Here is a 23616-nt window from a genome sequence, read left to right as displayed (position 1 = left end):
AAGGCCTTTCTGCACAAAACGGGGAAGAGACGGGGGAGGCAAGAGCAATCGAAATAGGAAATAGCGGATCGACAGGCGGAAGAGACGGTGGTTCTTCGCCAGGAACCTTGGGAGTTGTAGTTCCGCGAGGGGGTCGCCCCCCCCAGGAGTTCTGAGGAGGCCGTGACAGTTTTAAGGGCTGCAGATGAGATACAAAATGAATGTTGTTGTTATTATTATTAATAATAATACATATAAAATAATAATAATAATAATAATAATAATAATAATAATAATAATACATATAAAACACAACAAAGCATCAAACATTAAAAAAACAAGATATCCTATACAAGCAACATATAAACCAATAAATCAGTGAAAAGCAGTTATAAGAGCAACAATAAATAGTTATACCCACATCAAGATGAAGGATTGTTCGGAGCTAGCCGACCTAACTGGAAGAGTCTGCAACCAGAAGGAGGAGGAGTATCAGGAAGAGTGGATTAAATTTAATGATTACTTAGTTAAATATGTTATGTTATTTAACTGAAAACAGCTTGCAGATACTTAATTGGCTTAGGATTTTATTTATGTTATGGGATGAATTAATATGTTTAATTTCATAATGTCAAGGTCGAAGGATGTTAATGTTTAAGTTAAATTTTATAAGAACTGTGATTTGGAAAACCGTTAAAAGGATATGCAATGAAATTCAACCAAGGGGAATCGAGGAAGTCACTTAACAATGTTAATAAGTGTAATTTTCAATAAGGCTATGATTTATGTTTGTTTGTCTTATGTGTTTGTTTGTTTATAATGTTGTGAAAACTAATAAAAAAAATTTTTTTGGGGGGAAATATTGTAATACCCAAATCAAAGTAACTGCCAACCCCAACTGAACATTTAACCGACAAAAATGAAACAAGAGGAACCAAAATTAGGGAGGGAAAAGACTGCTGTACTTCTAGTGTTAGTAACTACTTGCATCTTGCCTTTCCTTCGAGGAAATAAAGGCAGCCTCCTCTCCACCGCCGTTTTGGCCTCACAACAACCCTGTGAGGTAGGCTAGGCTGGCTGGACAGGCTCAAGCTCAGCCAGTGAAACACATGGCCAAGTGGCGACTTGAAGCTGGGAGCCCCCTGCTTAGCTTAACACTCTAACCACTACGCCACACTGCCTTGCAGCACAGAAAGGTGCCTTTTCTGACAGTAAGAGCTGTCCAACAGTGGAACGGTCTCCCTCTGGAGGGGGTGGACTCTCCTTCCTTGGAGGTTTTTAAGCAGAGGTTTAACTGAGATTCCTGCATTGAAGGGGGTTGGACTACATGACCTTCCAACTCTACGATTCTCTGATGGGCTACGCTGGGGCCGATGGGAGTTGGAGTCCATCAGCATCTGAAGGGCTGCAGGGTCCCTGTGTCCCATTTAGAATGTTGTATCATTTTACTGTTGTTAGCCGCTCTGAGCCCGGCTTCGGCTGGGGAGGGCGGGATATAAAGAAAATATTTTTATTATTAAAGGTAAAGGGACCCCTGTCCATTAGGTCCAGTCGTGGCTGACGCTGGGGTTGCGACGCTCATCTCGCTTATTGGCCGAGGGAGCCGATGTACAGCTTTCGGGTCATGTGGCCAGCATGACTAAGCCGCTTCTGGCGAACCAGAGCACTGCATGGAAATGTCATTTACCTTCCCGCCGGAGCGCTACCTATTTATCTACTTGCACTTTGATGTGCTTTTGAACTGCTAGGTTGGCAGGAGCAGGGACCGAGCAACGGGAGCTCGCCCCGTCACAGGGATTCGAACCGCCGACCTTCTGATCAGCAAGTCCTAGGCTCTGTGGTTTAACCCACAGCGCCACCCGTGTCCCCATTTTTTTAAAAAATATTATTATTATTAAACCCCGTTTTTTTGTCCCGCTGCGCTTTCTCGGCCGAGGGTGGCTGCTAACCAGGGGAGAAGGTGATTGCTGCTGTCCTTTGCTTGGCCGTTCCACTCCCTTTGAGACCAGCCTTGTGCAGAAGTCCCAGCAAAGGAAGAATGGATGCAAAAACTTATGGAATACAGTATGCAGAAATGACGAAATGTCCCGGAAGAATGAGAAATCAAGATAGCAAACTTTTTATAAAAGGATGGAAATGGTTTATTGAGTAATTGTAAACAGATAAAAACCATTACCTGGATTATTGTAATAACCTGCAGTTTTATAAGAGTAGATAATTTAATTTTTTACGGTCAAAGACCAGCTTGCATAACACAATAAAAACAGCATTCATAAGAGTATATATTTAAAGTAGAGGAATAAATGAGCAAGCTAAGTTCATTTGGATATGCAGAAGATACTAAAACTAAATTTAAGGAACCGCAGAAAAGAGGGGGAAGGAAGTTCGAATTTGTGAAATGTTAAAATGATTGTGAAATCAGTGAAATGTATAAAGCTGAAAAGCAGAGAGAGAGAGAGAGAGAGAGAGAGAGAGAGAGATCAGCCTTGCGGGTCGTGATGGGCGCGGAACCGAATCTCCCCGGAACCAATGTTGCTTTGGTGAGGAGGCGCGGCGGAAGGTTTATACCGAGGGACCAAGATGGCGGCGCCCAGCGCTACGGCGGCTGCTGCTGCTGCTGCCTCGGAGAAGGAGGATGGCGATTCGGGGGGCAAGACGAAGTCTCCGGCCATCACGCCGCAGAAGATACGGGAGCTGATCGATGAGGGGATCGCTCCGGAGGAGAGCAGCCCGGAAGGGTGAGCGGGGAGGGGAGACGAGCAGCCGGCGCCGAAGCCCGACCGCCCCATCCGCCCCTAGAAACGGCCTGCGCGGCATCCGAGGCGGCTTTGGTGCCGGAGGACCTCGCCTTCCCCTCGGTGCTGCTTCAGGCCAGACGGCGACGGGCGAGCGGGATCCCAGGGCCGAGGAGAAGGAAGGGGTCCGGGATTGCACAGGATATAGAAACCTGGATTTGTTCAGTGCAGTTACAGATAGGTAGCCGTGTTGGTCTGCCATAGTCAAAACAAAAAATTCCTTCCAGTAGCACCTTAAAGACCAACTAAGTCAGTTCTAGGTATGAGCTTTCGTGTGCATGCACACTTCTTCAGATACACTGAGACAGAAGTCACCGGACCCTTCTATATAGTGAGAAGGTGGGGAGGGGTATTACTCAGGAGGGTGGTGGGAATGTCAGATTTATGTCCGTAAAAATCTGACATCAGGAATCACAAGACAGAGAAACCAGTAGGAGAACACTTCAATCTCCCAGGACATTCTATACAAGATCTCAAAGTAGCTGTTCTATTACAAAGGAATTTCAGAAATAGACTGGAAAGAGAAGCTGCTGAATTGCAACTTATTACCAAACTTAAAACCATGGAGAGACCTGGTCTGAACAAAGACCTTGGATTCTTATCTCATTATACATGACAAAGCCATTTTTCACCTTCTCACCCCTTGCTTTTTCCTGTAAGACCTATTGCAGTCGTTAAGAGTCGTCAACAGGCTCATCCCAGCTATCTGCCAATCACCCATTCCCACCACCCTTCTGAGTAATACCCCTCCCCACCTTCTCACTAGATAGAAGGGTCTGGTGACTTCTGTTTCAGTGTATCTGAAGAAGTGTGCATGCACACGAAAGCTCATACCAATAACAAACTTAGCTGGTCTCTAAGGTGCTACTGGAAGGAATTTTTTGTTTTGTTCAGTTCATTCATGCATCGTGCCTCCTTTCCTCCATGGTTCTTTCCTTCTTCCTCCCCATTTTTATCCTTGCAACAATTCTGTCAGGCGGGGTTAAGGATGAATCGTACTGTGGAAATAATAATAATATTATAATAATAATTTATTATTTATACCCCGCCCATCTGGCTGGGTTTCCCCAGCCACTCTGGGCAGCTTCCAACAGAATAAAGTGGTGCCTTGGGATACATACGCTTCAGGTTACAGACTCCGCTAACCCAGAAGTATTACCTCGGGTTAAGAACTTTGCTTCAGGATGAGAACAGAAATCGTGCTGCGGCGGCAGCGGGAGGCCCCATTAGCTAAAGTGGTGCTTCAGGTTAAGAACAGTTTCAGGTTAAGATCAGACCTCCAGAACGAATTAAGTACTTAACCTGAGGTACCACTGTATTAAGCTACAATAACCTATTAAACATTAAAAGCCTACCTAAACAAGGCTGCCTTCAGATCATAGCTGCCAACCTTTCCTTTTTTTGGCGAGAAATTCCCTTATTCATGCGCCGTTTTCCGCTGCTATCCAGGACTGTTAGATATCCCGTAGACTGTCCCCAGGACAGGTGAGGCTGCTGATCCCTTATTTTCAAATCTGAAAGTTGACAGCTATGCTTCAGATGTCTTCTAAATGTCAGGTAGTTGTTGTTCTCTTTGACATCTGGTGGGAGGGCGTTCCATAGCGCGGGTGCCACCACTGAGAAGGCCCTCTGCCGGGTTCACTGTAACTTGGCTTCTTGCAGGGAGGGAACCGCCAGAAGGCCCTCGGAGCTGGACCTCACTGGGAAGAACTGCCGCGCTTGATCAAAGGGAAAACAGGGACATCCTGGGCATTATTCTGTTTCCAGCTGCCAGCCTAGGGGATGCCCCCAAAGCAGGGCAGGTGTCCCCTGTTTTCTGCTCCCAGGACAGCTGTGGACTTAACATGTGGATGATAATGCTTTAGTTTGTATCAGGAGTGGGGAACCTTTTTCAGCCTGAGGGCAGCATTCCCTACTAGGCCAGGTGTGCTGGTGTGGATGCTTGTTCTAGCAGTTGCCACCAAGGCAGCAGCTGCCTGTAAAAAGCAGTGTTACAAGCTGCTACAATGATACCTTACCTCAGTTCCCAACTGCTTTCTACTTCTGCTCATGCTAATATACACTATTGTCATAAGTGTGAGGGAATAAATGGGATTTTTTTTTTAAAAAAAAAAAAAAAACCCTGTGCATGACCATGTTAATCGTGTGCCATTTGGTATGTTTGTATGGAAATTGAAAGCTATTCTGAGTACTGACTGAAGATTGAATGGTTTTAACACATTTGATCCTGTGTTTTGCACCGTCATTGAGGTACAGTGGTACCTTGGTTTGCATACGTTTTGGATTACAAACACATCAAACCTGGAAGTGCGTGTCCTGGTTTGCAAACTTTTTTTGGATTACAACCCTTTTTTTTTTTTTTTTGGATTACGAACAAATTTTTTGAGAGCCCCATTGGCGAAAGTGTGTCTAGAGCAGTGTTTCCCAACCTTGGGTCTTCACCTATTTCTGGACTCCAACTCCCATCATCCCTAGCTAGCAAGATCAGTGGTCAGGGGTGATGGGAATTGTAGTCCAAAAACAGTTGAAGACCCAAGGTTGGGAAACACTGGTCTAGAGTTACAATCTGTTTTGGTTTACAAACGGACCTCCGGAACGGATTATGGTTGTAAACCAAGGTACCACTGTATATTGGTTCAGTGGGCCAAGATTGCTGGTCTTCAACTGTTCAATTGTAGAAGCTTTATTTTGGTCTGGGTGGAGACATATTTGTGCTGATGAAAGATAGGAATGAAATCGGTTCTTGCTGCCACCATGAACAGAAAATTGTCTTACTTTACTATCTCTTCCCTGCATTTCAGAAAGGATTCGTCTGCTTTCACTGAAGTATCAAATGGATCTCCCCAGATCGACGAGCTGCCTTTTGAGGCCACCAGTAAAGAAGCCTACTTCAGCAGAGTGGAAACATTTACCATATCCTTTTCCCCTTGTTTCTGAGACAACTATATTGAGCAACTCCTCAGTAGTCAAGAGCAATATCAGCCACTGGGAATTTCCCCATTTTGTAATTTTGAACTGCCAAATAGTGGGGATTCATAACAAGTCAAAATTGGGCATGTTCTGTAGGTTAGGCGAGTGAAGGTCTAAGTAAGAGGGCCGTTCAGCAGTAGGGTGAGAATTGGGCACAGAAAGGCGGAGCCGGGGAAGTGCTGGCATTTCATACTCATAGATGGAACTGGGATTGGTCCCAGCTGAAAAAATAGCTTATGTAGATTGGTTCTTCTGTCTTGCCGACAATTTTATTTATTTAATTTATCCCCAGCTAAGACAGGGCTCAGGGTGGCTAACATCAGGTATAAAAACAATTGATTAAAATACAACTTAAAAACAAGATGAAAATACTACTTAAAATGTAGCCTCATTTCAGTGGAAGCCCAGATCAAAAACTGTTTGTGGGGAGAAAATGTCAAATCTTCACCAAGGCCAACTATCCAGACTGGTCCTATTTGGGTCAGAAAAGCCAGGGAAGTCCCCAAATACGGGTTCCATCACAGAAGGAAAAGGACCTGGAGGTGCTTTAAACAGCTGAGAAAGTTGGACAAAGTTTTAAATTCCATGGTAGGCCCTCGGAAGAGGAAACCTTTATCCTAAGCATAAAAAGTTGAGCTCCTTAACACAAGCACTCCCTCAAGTGGGCAGGCAAACCCCACGAGTTGTCGCCTCTGATTTGTGCCAAGTATGGATGGACCAATATCGAGTGCGATATGTTGAAGTGTGCCAGCTGCCAGGCCTACCTCTGTGCCAGTCTACAGCTGGCTTTCGACTTCAGCAAGTGTAAGTGCTGCAGAGCCTCAAATCCTGACAGGGCCCAGTCTGTTAAAATCCAAAGGCGACCCTTTGTAACAATTTGCACAATTCTGTGATTTTCTTGGGCAAGTGTGGAATGTGGACAGCTGTGGGGGGGAAAGGCAAATTCAATGCTAGAGATCATTAGGAAATGAATTCTGGGGAGGGGCACACATTGCTTCCAGGATGAGGGACTGGAATGCTTCTGAATACCAGTTGCTGGAAACCGGATGAAAAGAGTCCTACCAGCATCTCGTTGGCTTCTCTTAGAACATCCAGTATATCTGAAGGAGCGTCTCCACCCCCATCGTTCTGCCCGGACACTGAGGTCCAGCACCGAGGGCCTTCTGGCGGTTCCCTCACTGCGAGAAGCAAAGCTACAGGGAACCAGGCAGAGGGCCTTCTTGGTGGTGGCCCCCGCCCTGTGGAACGCCCTCCCACCAGATGTCAAAGAGAACAACAACTACCAGACTTTTAGAAGACATCTGAAGGCAGCCCTGTTTAGGGAAGCTTTTAATGTTTGATGTATTACTGTATTTTAATGTGTTTTTGGAAGCCGCCCAGAGTGGCTGGGGAAGTCCAGCCAGATGAGCGGGGTATAAATCATAAATTATTATTATTATTACATGGTGCTGGATTACATGGGCCATCAACCTGGTCCAGCATGCTCTTCTTACGTTTAAGAAACTCCCATCAGTCTTAAACAGCATGATCAGCATGGTCGATGATCAGAGATTATTGGAGCTAAAGTGCAACAACATCTGGAAGTCCAAAGGTTCCCAGTCTGTGATTTATAGCATTTTTTAAACCCCTGCACCTCTCATACTGCTCTGCCCTGTTGGAATGGCTTCAGCTAGGTGATAGCTGGAGTCCCTAGTAAATTCATGATGTGGGCAAGATTTGAATTGGGGGCTCCCAGTTCACCGCTCAGTCTCTTAGCCACCACCTTGCACCAGTTCCTGTGTGTCCCTAGCGATTAATAATAATAATATTTTTTTATTTATACCCCGCCCTTCCCGGTTCAGAAAACAGAGCTCAGGGTGGCTAGCAACAAATTCAAAGCACTTAATTGATGCAACAAAAAAGAGCATAAAATACAGTATAAAACGTGAATAACAATAAATTCAGAATTCAAAAATCAATTTAGGGGGGTAAATCCATCCAATAAACATTAGATGATCACCAGGGCTAGCTGGCTAAATTAGTCCTATTTGGGCCAGCGAGGAGACCAGGGGAGAATTAGCTGTGGGGTCTCAGAGCGGGTGATCTTCATAAAAGGGGAGGGGGAGGGAAGGGGTTAGTTTAGATAGAAGCACCTGCTGTTGTGGCAATGATGGCACTGAGTGAGTATGGACTTGGTCAACCCCTCAGAGACCAGAGACAGTTCCATGTAAGAGCAGGTTATCAGACTGGATTATTGTAACTCGCTCTACGTGGGGCTACCCTTGAGAATGACCCAGAAACTCCAGCGGGTGCAGAATGCCGCGGCGAGAGGTCTTTGCTGCGAGATCACATTCATCCGGTACTATACCAGCTGCACTGGCTCCCGGTGGAGTATAGGATCAGGTTTAAGGTGTTGGTATTAACCTTTAAAGCCCTATACGGCCTAGGACCCTCGTACCTACGGGACCGCCTCTCCTGGTATGTCCCACAGAGGAACTTACGGTCTGCAAATAAAAACATCTTGAAGATCCCAGGCCACAGAGAGGTTAGGCTGGCCTCAACTACAGCCAGGGCCTTTTCAGCCGCGGCTCCAATCTGGTGGAATGCTCTGTCACAAGAAACTAGGGCCCTGCGGGACTTGACATCTTTCCGCAGGGCCTGCAAGACAGAGCTCTTCCACCAGGCCTTTGGTCAGGGCGCAGCCTGACCCCCCCTCCTCTGGCAATCTGCACAGAACTTTGCTTATTGGTTGCCATCAATTTGATTTTAATTTTTTTTTTATAATGAAATGTTTTTAGAATCGTTGGATTATTATGATTGTTGTTAGCCGCCCTGAGCCCAGCTTCGGCTGGGGAGGGCGGGATATAAATAAAATTATTTATTTATTATTATTATTATTATTATTATTATTATCAGCATAAAAAGCATTTGAACAAAACACCTGAGTTTGCCTGATGTGAGCTGTCGTCTGAAACAGTTGGGGAGGTGCCATGCTCAGGAGAGCTATTGAATGGGCATGGTTACTTTGTCACTTAACTGGTTTGAAAGGATCTTTCAAGGTGGCTCCTTTCCTGGGGAGACATGGCATTCAGGAGGTATGTTTGCTTTCCAGACAAAGAGAGGTGCATGGAGCTGAGGAAGGCTTTGTCAGCGGCTCATGAGAAGTTCTGCTTTTGGCCTGACAGCCCCTGCCCAGGTAAGCAGTGAGACGCTTTGCTGATGGTGGGAAAAAGGAGTCAAGCATTTTTGTTGACTGCTCTGCCTGCCCCACTGTTTGTTGGCCAACTGTTCTTAAGACTGCTATTTCTTCCGCCTTTTGATTAGATCGCTTTTCTGTCTTGCTGGTCGATGAGCCCCTTGCCCTTTTCAGTGACTTCCTGGAGCGCTTTCAGAGCCTCTGCCAGTTAGAACTTCAGCTGCCTACTCTGAAATCAGAAGATCTCAAAAGCATGGTAAGAGTTCTCAAGCGGCCTGCGACCCTGCCGGGGTAGTGAGACAAGCGGAGGGGAGAGTCCATGGGTTAAAGGACTCGAGCATCAATCTGAATTTTTAAATGAGGGACACTTGACCTGAAACTCGCCAGCTGGAGGTGATCTAACAAAATTCCAACTTGCAACTCTCAGGCAGGGTTTTAAAAAGGAGCCAAGACGTTGCCATGCCTTGATTCCACAAACTGGAACGTGTCCAGAGGAGGGCAACCAAAATGGTCAAAGGCCTGGAAACGATGCCTTATGAGGAACGGCTAAGGGAGCTGGGCATGTTTAGCCTGGAGAAGAGGAGGTTAAGGGGTGATATGATAGCCATGTTCAAATATATAAAAGGATGTCACATAGAGGAGGGAGAAAGGTGGTTTTCTGCTGCCCCAGAGAAGCGGACACGGAGCAATGGTTCCAAACTACAAGAAAGAAGATTCCACCTAAACATTAGGGAGAACTTCCTGACAGTAAGAGCTGTTTGACAGTGGAATTTGCTGCCAAGGAGTGTGGTGGAGTCTCCTTCTTTGGAGGTCTTTAAGCAGAGGCTTGACAATCATATGTCAGGAGTGCTCTGATGGTGTTTCCTGCTTGGCAGGGGGTTGGACTCGATGGCCCTTGTGGTCTCTTCCAACTCTATGATTCTATGATTCTATGATTGTCTGAGCTCAGTCCAGGAAGCATGAATTGTTGTTGTTGTTGTTTAGCTGTTTAGTCGTGTCCGACTCTTCGTGACCCCCTGGACCAGAGCATGCCAGGCACTCCTGTCTTCCACTGCCTCCCGCAGTTTGGTCAAACTCATGCTGGTAGCTTCGAGAACACTGTCCCACCATCTCGTCCTCTGTCGTCCCCTTCTCCTTGTGCCCTCCATCTTTCCCAACATCAGGGTCTTTAAAATCTCACTTAGCATCTGAATCTCACTGAGCATCTGAGGTGCCTTTCCCTTTCCACCGAGTAACTAAATAAGCCATGGTGTTTGGATTAGAGGCAAGGCAGAAAGAGGATTTGTGGTTTGGCTGGAGCCCCAGCACCTCTTCCTTCTACACGTAAAAAACTTGTCCTCTGAGGAAGCGTCATGTGCCCTGACCAAAGGCGGATATAGGGGGTAATAATAATAATAATATTAATAATAATAATAATTTATTTATACCCCGCCCATCTGGCTGGGTTTCCCCAGCCACTCTGGGCGGCTCCCAATCAAGTGTTAAAAACAGTACAGCGTTAAATATTAAAAACTTCTCTGAACAGGGCTGCCTTCAGATGTCTTTTAAAGATAGGATAGCTGCTTATTGTTGTTCTCTTTGACATCTGATGGGAGGGCGTTCCACAGGGCGGGCGCCACTACCGAGAAGGCCCTCTGCCTGGTTCCCTGTAACTTGGCTTCTCGCAGGGAGGGAACCGCCAGAAGGCCTTCGGAGCTGGATCTCAGTGTCCGGGCAGAACGAAGGGGGTGGAGACGCTCCTTCAGATATACTGGACCAAGGCCATTTAGGGCTTTAAAGGTCAACACCAACACTTTGAATTGTGCTCGGAAACGTTCAGGGAGCCAAAGGCAAATGGGGTTTCCTGTGATTCATTGCCAAGTCAGCTGGAGGCAAGCAGGGCTCTGGGAGCGAGTCCTGATGGAGGGAACCCAAGTTCTCGATCCCTCGTCCCTCCCAAAGAGGTGGAGGGTGAGCTTAGATTATCAGAGATCCCCACATTGATTTGTTGCTGTTGTTTTCCGGATCCTATTATAATTTTTTGCAATGAAACCTTCATGGCTTAGATTTCCCTTTGCTTACTTGAAAGCAGAGAGGCGGAACTGGAGGGCTGCAACTTCCCCATCCCTAGACTGAAGGGGTTATATCCAACATAGTGCCAAGGAACACATTCCATTTGTGCAAAGATTTCCACCTATGCAATGAAACTTGCACACCTACTAAATCTGGGGGGTCGTCTAACCCTCTGTAGCAGATTTGGGAAGAGTGCAAGTTGCAGGCGAGTTCCATGTGCGAATGGAAAACCTTGCACTTGGGTGTTTGTCAGGTGCCACCCAAGGTCTCAAAATCTCATGGAACATTGAAATAATAATAATAATAATAATAATAATAATAATAATAATAATAATAATTATTATTATTATTATTATTATTATTATTATTATTTATTATTTGTACCCCGCCCATCTGGTTGGGTTTCCCCAGCCACTCTGGGCAGCTTCGACAGAGACCAAAAATACACTAAAATGTCACACATTAAAAACTTCCCTGAACAGGGCTGCCTTAAGATGTCTTCTGAATGTCAGGTAGTTGTTTATCACTTTGACATCTGATGGGAGGGCGTTCCACAGGGCGGGTGCCACCACCGAGAAGGCCCTCTGTACCTTGGCTTCTCGCAGGGAGGGAACCGCCAGAAGGCCCTCAGAGTTGGACCTCAGCTTCCAGGCAGAATGACAGGGGTGGAGACGCTCCTTCAGGTATACAGGACCAAGGCCGTTTAGGGCTTTCAAGGTCAGCAGCAACACTTTGAATTGTGCTCGGAAACGTACTGGGAGCCAATGTAGGTATTTCAGGACCGGTGTTATATGGTCTTGGCGGCCGCTCCCAGTCACCAGTCTAGCTGCCACATTCTGGATTTGTTGCAGTTTCCGGGTCACCTTCAAAGGTAGCCCCACGTAGAGCACATTGCAGTAGTCCAAGCGGGAGATAACCAGAGCATGCACCACTCTGGCGAGACAGTCTGCAGGCAGGGAGGGTCTCAGCCTGCGTACCAGGTGGAGTTGGTGAAAGCTGCCTTCTACCAGGTCAGACTCTTTGGCCTCCCAGCCTTGGATTTTCCACCTCGGGGGAGAGAGGCTGCCATTGGGGACTAAAGGAGAGTGACGTCTCTCTGACCCAACCATGAAGGCCCGTTGGCATTTTCTCTTCCTTCCTTTCTGGAGCTCCTGCATGAAACTGGAGAGATCTCTGCCCCCAGTTCACTTTGGGAAGAATGGGAGCTTTTCAGGTACAGAATCCCAAGTTTTCTAGGTAACCAAATGCAGAAGACAGGCAGTTCCCTTTAGGGAGTGTGTTGACATGGTATGTTTGGCTTCCCAGGGCTTGACAGAAGAGAAGATCAGCCACGTCTTGCAGCTGATTGAGGAGGAAGCCGACTGCAAAACAGAGAGTGAGAAGACGCCAGTCAAACGTGCCTCAGACCTTCAGATCCATGTCCCGGCCTGCATCTTGGCCCTCTGTGGTTGGACTAGTAGGTATGTAGGCAACCGGAATCATGGAATTGTAGAATTGGAAGGGGACTGCGAGAGTCAGCTAACCCAACCGCCTGCTGTGCAGGAAGCACAGCTAAAGAAATGGGACGCAGGTGGTGCTGTGAGTTAAACCACAGAGCCTAGGACTTGCGGATCAGAAGGTCGGCGGTTCGAATCCCTGTGACGGGGTGAGCTCCCGTTGCTCGGTCCCTGCTCCTGCCCACCTAGCAGTTCGAAAGCACCTCAAAGTGCAAGTAGATAAATAGGTACTGCTCCGGCGGGAAGGTAAACGGCGTTTCCGTGCGCTGCTCTGGTTCGCCAGAAGCGGCTTAGTCATGCTGGCCACATGACCCGGAAGCTGTACGCCGGCTCCCTCGGCCAGTAAAGCGAGATGAGCGCCGCAACCCCAGAGTCGGTCACGACTGGACCTAATGGTCAGGGGTCCCTTTACCTTTTTTTAATCTCTTGTTTAAAAACCTCCAATGAAGTGACATTCCACTGTCAAACAGCTCTTACCACCAGAAGGTTCTGGTGTTTAGTTGGAATCTACTGTCTTGTAATTTGAATCCAGCGGAAAACAAGCTTGCTCCACCATTCACGGGACATGAAGATGGCTATCACACCATCTCGGATCTTCTCTTCTGCAGGCTAAACATACCCAATCGAAAGATGTCTTTCTTTTTTTAAAAAATTCGTCTTTATTAATTTAAAATGTCATCTTACATATATATTACAAATAGTTACATCAAAATTAAACACAAAAATATAATACAGAGAAGATAAAGAAAATAAAAAGCAAAAAAGAGTTAACAATAAGAAAGGAATATTGGTTATAACATCCTGTCTTTTCTAATACAGTGGTACCTCGGGTTAAGTACTTAATTCGTTCTGGAGGTCTATTCTTAACCTGAAACTGTTCTTAACCTGAAGCACCACTTTAGCTAATGGGGCCTCCTGCTGCCGCTACGCCGCCGTAGCACGATTTCTGTTCTCATCCTGAAGCAATGTTCTTAACCTGAGGTACCATTTCTGGGTTAGCGGAGTCTGTAACCTGAAGTGTATGTAACCCAAGGTACCACTGTAAAGTCTTCTGAAAGAAACTTCCAATCGTTCTCGTTGTACTTTTTCTCTTGTCTTAATTTTACCGCGCAGTTTGTTTTATAACTTTTCCTGTATATTCAGCTAGCATATTTATTCCGTTTGTTTATTATATACAAGTATCATTCAGTTCTGCTAGGATAGCATCATTATTATAATATAACCTTATATATTCTTTGAATAGTCTCCGTTCTCTGAATTTGTCAGGCACATTCAGACATTCCCACGTTCCAGTCCTGTCTCCCCTGCTCCTTCTGTACTGGGCAAGTTGTCCCGCAGCTGCCCTTGTCATCACCATCTGTCGCAGGGACGGGGAAGCTGTGGGTCTCCAGATGTTGCCGGGGTCCCAAACATCTGGAGGGCACTAGCTTGGGAAAGGTGAGCCTAGAGGGACTTGGAAACCCCAGGGCTTTCCAGATAGGGCTAGGTTGATGTATTGGTGTGGATCACATTTCCTTTATCCCCTGATTTTAATTCTTGTGTCTTCCCTCAGCCCTTCCTCTGGATCCGTCCATCTCCCCTTGATCACCTGCTGTCGCTGCATGAGGAAGGTGGGCCTATGGGGTTTCCACCAGATCGAGTCGGCCATCTCTGAGATGGAGCCTCCCTCCAGCCTCACCAGCACTCCTCTCCCTTTTTCGGACGGGCGCATGGACAGAGTCCTTGCGGTGCCCACGTCTCCACGCCGGATGATGACCCGTAGCCGGGACACGAGCTTCCCTCTGGGCTCTGAGCAGGTCAGTCTTGTGGGGGGCCAAGTTACAGGTCTAAGCTGGAAGGGGCTTCCTTTCACATTGGGGCAGGGGCTCCTCTTTCAAATCCCTGCCCTGCATTTGTTGTTGTTGTTTAGTTGTTTAGTCGTGTCCGACTCTTCGTGATCCCCTGGACCAGAACACGCCAGGCACTCCTGTCTTCCACTGCCTCCCGCAGTTTGGTCAGGCTCATGTTTGTAGCTTCGAGAACACTGTCCCACCATCTCGTCCTCTGTCGTCCCCTTCTCCTTGTGCCCTCCATCTTTCCCAACATCAGGGTCTTTTCCATGGAGTCTTCTCTTCTCAGGAGGTGGCCAAAGTCTTCAGGATCTGTCCTTCCAGTGAGCACTCAGGGCTGATTTCCTTAAGAATGGATACGTTTGATCTTCTTGCAGTCCATGGGACTCTCACGAGTCTCCTCCAGCACCAGCACCATAATTCAAAATTTGTACATTTTGTACCACCTGCATTTGTACCACCAGCAAAAAATTTTATTTGCATTCTTGGGCTCTGTTTAGATTTTCTGGATCTCCTCCTGTGACTTTTAGAGTGTAATAAGATGCCATAAGAAAGCTGCAGAGATAGCGCAGGATAGTGCCCACCCCAGAAATGATCTCTTTCAGCTTCTGCCTTCTGGAAGAAGGTCCAGGGTTATAAAGACTAGGACTAGCCACCTGAGAAACAGTTTCTATGCAAATGTGATTTTGGTTTTAAACGCAGTGTAAGGTAGTTTCTATGGGAGCATATTGTATTAATTATGGGGTATTAGAGTTTTTAGGGGGCTAACCAGGCTGGGATAGCTGGGACAGCAGGCTTGTTGGTTTTTGAATGTCTGATGTAGATTTTTTCAATTTCGTTGTTCTGTATGGGACAATGACAATAAAGATTATCATATCATATCATATCAATTATCGTCATAAGGGTGTATCTTGGTTTACAACCATAATCCGTTCTGGAGGTCCATTTGTAAACCAAAACAGATTGTAACCCAAGGCGCGCTTTTGCCAAATGGGACCTCCCAAAAAATTTGTTCGTAATCCCCCCAAAATGGGTTGTAAGCCAAAAAAAGCTTACAAACTGGGACACGCACTTCTGGGTTTGGCGTGTTTGTAATCCAAAACGAATGCAAACCAAGACATACGCAAACCAAGGTACCGCTATAGAAGGGTTGTCCAGCTGAACCCGCTGCCACGCAGGAAGCACAGCTGAAAAATTCCTAACAGATGGCCATCTGGCTTCTGTTTAAATACCTCCAATGAAGGAGGTATTTAAACAGAAATACAAAAACAAAAGAATGCTGCTTGCTAAAGTAACCCATAAATGTATAAATTAGGTAAGGTGGGCATATTCTGCCAGTATGGGCTTATTTCTACTGCTCTCATCTTTTCATTTCCCTTACTGCAAATCGACTGACCCTGTGTCTTTTTTAACTTGGTCTTCGTCTGTTGTCTCTGTCTTCGTTGTCTCTGTCTTCATCTCTCTCTTCATTGTCTCTGTTTTCATCTCTCTCTGTCACTCACTGCCTCTGTGTAGGAATGGGATGGAGGGAGAATAGTTTCTGCCCCCCTGGGACCCCTTCTGAGTCCCACTCCTTGCTTTAATGCAGGGGGATGGCACACCCGGCTAATGCCTCCTCCTCTTGCCCTCCTTCCCTTGCGCAGCATGAGAAGAGCCCGTCCCCCGTGATCAGCCGCATGCGCAGCTGGGACAGCTCCAGCTCCAGCGAACGAGCCGAGGCGGAAGCAGCGAGCCCCACCACCCGCAGCCGTCCCGTCACCCGCAGCATGGGGCAAAGCGATGGCAGCCTGGGGGCAGAGGTCTCCTGCAGCCCTCACCGGAGGACCAAGCGGGCGCGACTGTGCTCCACCAGCAGCTCGGTGAGTGCTTGGCAGGGGGAATGGAGAAGGAGGAGGAAGAAGCCAACCTTTGGAGAGACAGAAGATTTCAGGAAGGAGAAACATAAACTAGAACAGGGGTCAGCAAACTTTTTCAGCAGGGGGCCGGTTGACTGTCCCTCAGACCTTGTGGGGGGCCGGACTACAGTGGTACCTTGGGTTACAGATGCTTCAGGTTACAGACTCTGCTAACCCAGAAAAAGTACCTCAGGTTAAGAACTTTGCTTCTTAACCTGAAACTTAACCTGAAACTGTTCTTAACCTGAAGCACCACTTTAGCTAATGGGGCCTCCTGCTGCCGCCGCACCCCCAAAGCACAATTTCTGTCCTCCTCTTGAAGCAAAGTTCTTAACCTGAGGTACTATTTCTGGGTTGGCGGAGTCTGTAACCTGAAGCGTATGTAACCTGAAGCATATGTAACCCGAGGTACCACTGTATAAGGAATTTCTATAGGAGTATATTGTATTTTAAAATGGGGTTTCAGAGTTTTTAGGGAGTTTTGAATGTCTTATGTACATTTTTCAATTACCGTATTTTTCGCTCTATAACACGCACCTGACCATAACACGCACATAGTTTTTAGAGGAGGAAAACAAGAAAAAAATATTCTAAACGAAACAGTGGATATATGATTTTTGTGGTTCATGCTGTGGCCACAGACATGTGATCTGACGGTGAGTTTGGGGTAGCCCAATGCAAAAATCCTGAGGATCCATGTGGATCCATGCTTTGTAACCACGTTTTTGCGCCATTGCGACCCCATGAAACAGTGGGTGCGTGTGTTTTTTGGTGCAGGCTGTAGCCATGGATATGCTATGTGATCTGATGGTGAATTTGGGGTGACCTAGTGCAAAAATCCTGAGGATCCATGTGGATCCGTGCTTTGTAACCACGTTTTAAGTGGGGAGGGAAGGAAAAGAACTCAAGGGACAAGGAGCTCCCGTGGGGGGTGTGGAGAAGGATGCTGCTGATAATGCAGGAGAGGCTCCTCTCCGGCTTTGCTCCTTTAGAACAAGCAGGCTCTGCGTCTCTCCCTCCTCACCGGCAAGGAAACCATGATAGTAACCACTCTGAGACAAATCAAGAAAAATTGCGACCAACACTCTCCCCCAACGCAGTGAGGTCAAAACACACACACGCAGAGAGGGAACTGGCCCTAAAGTCGCAGGGCGCTGGGGGAGTGAACGGGAAGCAAGAGAAGGAGAAGGAGCCCTCACACACACAGAGACACACAGAGTGTCAATTCTAAAGTCGGAGGGACAGCGCAGGGAGAGTGACGGGAAGCAGGAGGAGGAGAAGGAGCCCTCTCTCTCACACACACAGACACAGAGTGTCAATTCTAAAGTCGGAGGGACAGGGCAGGGAGAGTGAACGGGAAGCAGGAGGAGGAGAAGGAGCCCTCTCTCTCACACACACACACACAGAGTGTCAATTCTAAAGTCGGAGGGACAGCGCAGGGAGAGTGAAGGGAAGCAGGAGGAGGAGAAGGAGCCCTCTCTCTCACACACACAGACACAGAGTGTCAATTCTAAAGTCGGAGGGAGAGCGCAGGGGCGCAGGGAGAGCGAAGGGGAAGCAGGAGGAGGAGAACTATAGCTCAAGCACACACACACACAGCCCCTACAGTGGCTAATCCAAAATCGGACAGCAAAAAACTGCAGGCAGGGACAGAGAGTACGGGGTTGTTTTAAAGCAGCCAACCCCGCTCTGCTTCTCTCCCTCCTCCCGGCTAGGCTGGCTGAAAAGCTTCGCTGCTACTTAGCAGATCAGTGGGGAGGAGAGAGGAACATAGAGGACGGGTTTTTTTTAAAGCAGCCAAGCCCGCTCTGCTTCTCTCCCTCCTCCCCAGCTCGGCTCGCTGACAGGAGCCGCTTATACCTGCTTTGCTGTTTCAAAGCAAGCCACAGACTGCTCACAACTGCAGCAGATTCCCCCGCCATCTGTAGGCATTCGCTCCATAACACGCACAGACATTTCCCCTTACTTTCTAGGAGGAAAAATCTGCGTGTTATGGAGCGAAATTTACGGTACATTGTTCTGTATGGGGCAATGACAATAAATATATTGTATCGTATCGTATCCCACCTTCTCCCAGGAGCTTGAGGTGGCGTGGATGGTTCTCGCCTCCTTATTTAGTCCCCACAACAACCCTGTGGGACAGGTTAGGCTGAGAGGCAGTGGCTGGCCCCCAAGGTCACCCAGGGTGTTTCAAAGCTGAGCGAGGATCTGGACCCTGGTCTCCTATGTCCTAGTCCGATGCACTAACCACTGCGCCACGTTTATGTAGTGTGTAAGACGGGCAAAATTCCTCAGAGAAGGTGGCTGGAGCGCATTGGTCCTTGAGAGGCTTTGCTTCTTGCCAGGATATCGAAAACTAAAGCGGTCAGAAAGTTGTATGTGAGTTTCTCTTCTCCGCCATGGCTTTGAACACCTGCTTTCTTTTGTCCTCCTCCCATTGAAATTCCCGACTCCTCTCGATAAATTAACAGGAAGGATTCGAAACCTGTGGGATCAGAAATTCTTAGAAGGCTGGAGCAAATATATGAGCTATTTGAAAAGTAATTGCGATGAATAGATTACGCTAGTAGGACTGCAAGAAGTTTTGTAAGGTGGACTATTCGAAATATTGCAAGAAAGACTACGGGGGAAAATTATTAGTTAAGGATAATTAAATGTACAGTGGTACCTCAGGTTAAGTACTTAATTTGTTCCGGAGGTCTGTACTTAACCTGAAACTGTTCTTAACCTGAAGCACCACTTTAGCTAATGGGGCCTCCTGCTGCCGCCGTGCCGCTGGAGCATGACTTCTGTTCTCATCCTGAAGCAAAGTTATTAACCTGAGGTACTATTTCTGAGTTAGCGGAGTCTGTAAGCTGAAGCATATGTAACCTGAAGCGCATGTAACCTGAGGTACCACTGTAATAGGAAATTGAGAAATGCAGATTGATAAAGAACGGAAAATCATCAGAGGTGTTGACGGAAGTCAAAAATATTGTATAAGATGTGAAGATATGTTGTATGACTGTTGGAACTGATATGTTAAAAAATTAATTAAAATGTATATATAAAAAATAATAATAATAAATTCCCGACTCCTCTCTCTCTCTCTCTCTCAGGATTCATCTATCCGGAGCTTCTTTGACCCCATTTCCCAGCACCGCGACTGGTGCCCGTGGGTCAGCATGATGAAGGATCCTGTGAGCTCTGGAGGGACCCAACAGGAGGAAAAGGAAGACCTCGGCTGGCAGGTCACCTTGAAGGCCCTCCTGGCTTCTAGGCAGTCTGACCGGCCTGTGGATTTGGAGTCAGAGGTGAGAACCCGTCTCCCAGTGCCCGTGGCGTGCTAGGCACTGTACAGAACAAGGAAAGCCCTTTTCCGCACAGCGTGTGGTTAGCCTGTGGAACTCCCCAACACAAGAGGCAGGGACGGGCACAAGCCTAGATGGCATGCGCAGAAGCAGCAAATCGCGACCCGCAGACGTGCAGATGCAGGTTGCGTTCTGCTCATGTTACGAATGGGGCTCCGGAACGGATCCTGTTCGCAACCAGAGGTACCACTGTATATGATCAGCATTTATCCATCATTACTAGAAATCATAAAATGTAAAAAAAAAAGGAATACCGTTCTCTGAAAACAGCTTCTTACATACAGAGGTTCCTCATGTGTTTGGGTAGTGCACTCTTTACATTAATTTTATTAGTAAATTAATTGCGGCATTTACATCCCGCCTTTTCCTCCAAGGAGCTCAAGATGGCGTGAATGGTTCTCCGCCTCTTCATTTAATCCCCACAAGAACCCTGGGGGGTAGGTTAGGCCGAGAGGCAGGGACTGGCCCAAGGCCACCGAATGAGCTTCATGCCCATGCCTTTGATTTCTGATGCCCATCGTTCCAAATTAAATTTATGCAATGCACCTCATAATCTTTTCCACCCCTGTAGAGCCCCATCAACCTCAGGAGGGGTCAGTACCTACCTCTTTGAGAAACCCAGGGGACTGGTTCCATTGTGGAACTGCTCTGACCATTGAGTTTCTCTCGGTGTTCACCCAGAATCTGTCCTCCTGGAACTTCAGCCTGTTAGTTCTGGTCCTTTGCTCTGTGGGGCGGCAGAGAACAAAGTCTTTGCCCTGTTCTTTCTGCAGGGATTTGAGGAAGGTTTCATGTGTCCATCCGTCCCCAACACCAGCCTTCCGGCAAAATGTACAGTGGTACCTCGGGTTAAGTATTTAATTCGTTCTGGAGGTCCATTCTTAACTTGAAACTGTTCTTAACCTGAAGCACCACTTTAGCTAATGGGGCCTCCTGCTGCTGCTGCAGCGCGATTTCTGTTCTCATCCTGAAGCAAAGTTCTTAACCCGAGGTACTATTTCTGGGTTAGCGGAGTCTGTAACCTGAAGCGTCTGTAACCCGAGGTACCACTGTATCTGACTTCTATAAGACACCTGAAGGCAGCCCTGTTTAGGGAAGTTTTTAAAATTTGGTGAATTATTGTACAGTGGTACCTCAGGTTAAGTACTTAATTCGTTCCGGAGGTCCGTTCTTAACCTGAAACTGTTCTTAACCTGAAGCACTACTTTAGCTAATGGGGCCTCCTGCTGCCACCGCACCACCGGAGCACAATTTCTGTTCTCATCCTGAAGCAAAGTTCTTAACCTGAAGCACTATTTCTGGGTTAGCGGAGTCTGTAACCTGAAGCGTATGTAACCCGAGGTACCACTGTAGTCCTTTCCTACATCCTTCCCTCCTTTGAGTTGTTCCCCACACCCCTGCCAATCATTATTAGCATCTTCTGAACTCATGCAAAGTTGTCTACAAGAGCCTCCGCCAACCGGGTTTTCGGACTACAACTCCCAGATGTCCTGGTTGGGACTGTCGGGAGCTGTAGTTACTGCTTGCGAGATGGAACGATTCCCCCCCAAACACCCCCTGCTCACCATTCTGGGGGTTCTCCTGACACACACACCCAAGATCTAATTTGGGGGGTAGGGGAAAGCCTCATTGCTCCAGGGCTTTTGCTGACAGAGAGCCAGTGTGGTGTAGTGGTTAAGAGCAGTGGACTCGTAATCTGGGGAACCGGGTTCGCGTCTCCGCTCCTCCACATGCAGCTGCTGGGTGACCTTGGGCCAGTCACACTTCTCTGAAGTCTCTCAGCCCCACTCACCCCACAGAGTGTTTGTTGTGGGGGAGGAAGGGAAAGGAGAATGTTAGCCGCTTTGAGACTCCTGAAGGGGAGTGAAAGGTGGGATATCAAATCCAAACTCTTCTTCTTCATCTTCTGACAGGGTTTGTTCAGGGAAATCCCACCTGTGGAAACTACTAGTAATGCAGCCTGAAATTGCATTGTCCATTTCTGCTGCAGCATCACACTGCTGCCTCCAGAGATAACACTACACGTTTTTGCCTGCGTTCGTGTGAATGCTTAAGTTTGTCTCTCCTTCCTGCTACAGAACCTCTCGGTGAAATCCCGCAAGGTCTTCCGGATTTTCCGGCAATGGGAAGCTCCCTGTTCCTCCTGAGAACTCCCGGCCTTTGACAGCATTGTGGAAAGGAACCTGCTAAGCATCATGGATGGAATTCTCTCTCTGTCTCTTTGTTATTAATGGAAAAAGACTTATTATTTGCACTGGTGGCAAGGCTGTCCCGGGAAAACTTGCCTTCGCTCCAAACTTGTAACCTGGAGTAATCCTCAAGGGCAGCAACTGGCTAACAATGGGAAGAAGACACGTCAATTGCAGCCACGGGGATCCATATTTTTCTATGCCTTCTTAGGGTTTACATGATGGTTTCCTGAATCCTTTGCACTGGTTCCCAACTGCCATGGGCAATTCTCCATCTTAGGTGGAGCTGAATTTCCCTGATGTGCCCCTGGCTTGAATTGAACTGAGAGAAGATGGGTGAGATGGCCCACTTTGCATGTGGCAGATTTGGGTACGTCTCAGCTACAGAATTAAATTGGTTTTGCAGTTGAGGCTCACTGCCCTCCTGCTGCAAGGGATCCTGGGAACTGTAGTTCTGCAAGGGGCCTAGGGCTATCTGACAAACCGTTCTCAGCCCCTGCACAAAAACTACAACTTCCTGCCATCTTTTTTTTTGGGGGGGGGGGAGCCATGCTATTTAAATGACGTTAAAACCAATTTAAGTTTGCAACATAGATGTGGCTCTCGTGTCAAGTTTTGTACCCAGGCTGACGTCTGGAGAACGTGACATTAATAAAACATTTTGCTGTCTTTTTTTAATTATTATAACTTCGCTCAGATTTCCATTAGCGTGTGAGACTGCCAGGAGCCATAGGCATTCTCTACCAAATAGCTTTTTGTTCCTTATCAGCCTACCGTATTTTTTGCTCTATAAGACTCACTTTTTCCCTCCTAAAAAGTAAGGGGAAATGTGTGTGCGTCTTATGGAGCGAATGCAGGCTGCACAGCTATCCCAGAAGCCAGAACAGCAAGAGGGATTGCTGCTTTCACTGCGCAGCGATCCCTCTTGCTGTTCTGGCTTCTGAGATTCAGAATATTTTTTTTCTTGTTTTCCTCCTCCAAAAACTAGGTGCGTCTTGGGGTCTGGTGCATCTTATAGAGCGAAAAATACGGCAAGTTGTACAATCTGGACGGCCAAAGAATTGATTTTGAGTAGGATGCATTTATGAAGATCATGCGTTCCTGTCTAGTAAGGGTGAGGAACTCTCCTTGGCCCCATGGGCCAGATTTTTATCTCCCTCAAACAGCTGAGCCAGAAGGCTTTGGTTCTGAAGCCAAAGCCTGGTTTCTCTTGTCAACATAGTCACCAGGCTCCCGATCATGCATTGGCAACCGTGTCGCCTACACCTGATATCCCCAAAGCCCTGAGCAACTTGGATCCAAGATACCTGAGCCCTTATATCCCAGCCTGATCACTGAGAATATTCAGAGGAGTGTTCTTAGCTGCTCGTCTGTGTTACAGAGGCATGACTGGCTTCAGCAGGAACTCAGGAATTTAGTCTTGCCTATCACAGAATTGGGGGGTTGGAAGGGATGGCCAAGGGTCATCTAGCCCGTCCCCCGGCAATAACAGCTAAAGAATCTCTGACGGGTGGCCATCGAACATCCGCTTAAAATCTTCCAAGGAAGCCTGGTAATAACAAACATAAGCAACACCTCTAACAAATAATGCAAATTTGCTTTGCGTGTTTAACCGGATTGCAGAATCCTGTTTTGAATTTCCAGGGTGCTGATTTTTTAATTCCCTTCTCCTTACTCAAAGTGCAGGATCTGCCCCTCGCCGTCCAACTGCGTTCATCTCCACGTGCTTCCCAGTTTGACACTCGGCTGTCTCGTTCCTTGCTTTAAAAAGTTCCAGATTTTCTGAAAAACCTGAATCTTGGAGACAGAATTCACCGTGGAGATTGAGGGCATTTGGTGCTCAACTTGCCTAATACGATATTGCTCCTTGACAAACAGTGCAGAAG

General features: G+C 47.2%; 1 protein-coding gene across 1 annotated transcript; it reads left to right on the top strand.

Annotated features, from left to right (window-relative positions):
- Positions 1-2536: 2536 nt before the first annotated feature.
- Positions 2537-22399, top strand: ZC3HC1 (zinc finger C3HC-type containing 1). Its single transcript, XM_081880018.1, has 10 exons — positions 2537-2717; positions 5576-5687; positions 6398-6548; positions 8836-8919; positions 9048-9175; positions 12277-12431; positions 14020-14263; positions 15940-16155; positions 19290-19484; positions 21620-22399. Exons 1-10 carry the CDS (start codon positions 2560-2562, stop codon positions 21686-21688), a joined length of 1512 nt encoding a protein of 503 aa, XP_081736144.1. The 5' UTR covers positions 2537-2559; the 3' UTR covers positions 21689-22399.
- The last annotated feature ends 1217 nt before the right edge of the window (positions 22400-23616 follow it).

This window comes from Podarcis erhardii (genome assembly GCF_964252035.2).
Source record: "Podarcis erhardii genome assembly, chromosome: 10".
Lineage (NCBI taxonomy): Eukaryota > Metazoa > Chordata > Lepidosauria > Squamata > Lacertidae > Podarcis > Podarcis erhardii.
Note: the sequence above shows the minus strand (reverse complement) of the source record. Positions and strands in the feature narration are given on the sequence as shown.

Bases quoted from the DNA above. Each gene is read 5' to 3' on its own strand.
- ZC3HC1 (XM_081880018.1), top strand. From the start codon at position 2,560: ATGGCGGCGCCCAGCGCTACGGCGGCTGCTGCTGCTGCTGCCTCGGAG. The intron at 6,549-8,835 runs GTAAGTGCTGCA...TTTGCTTTCCAG, and splicing joins GGCTTTCGACTTCAGCAAGT to ACAAAGAGAGGTGCATGGAG. The intron at 19,485-21,619 runs GTGAGAACCCGT...TTCCTGCTACAG, and splicing joins CTGTGGATTTGGAGTCAGAG to AACCTCTCGGTGAAATCCCG.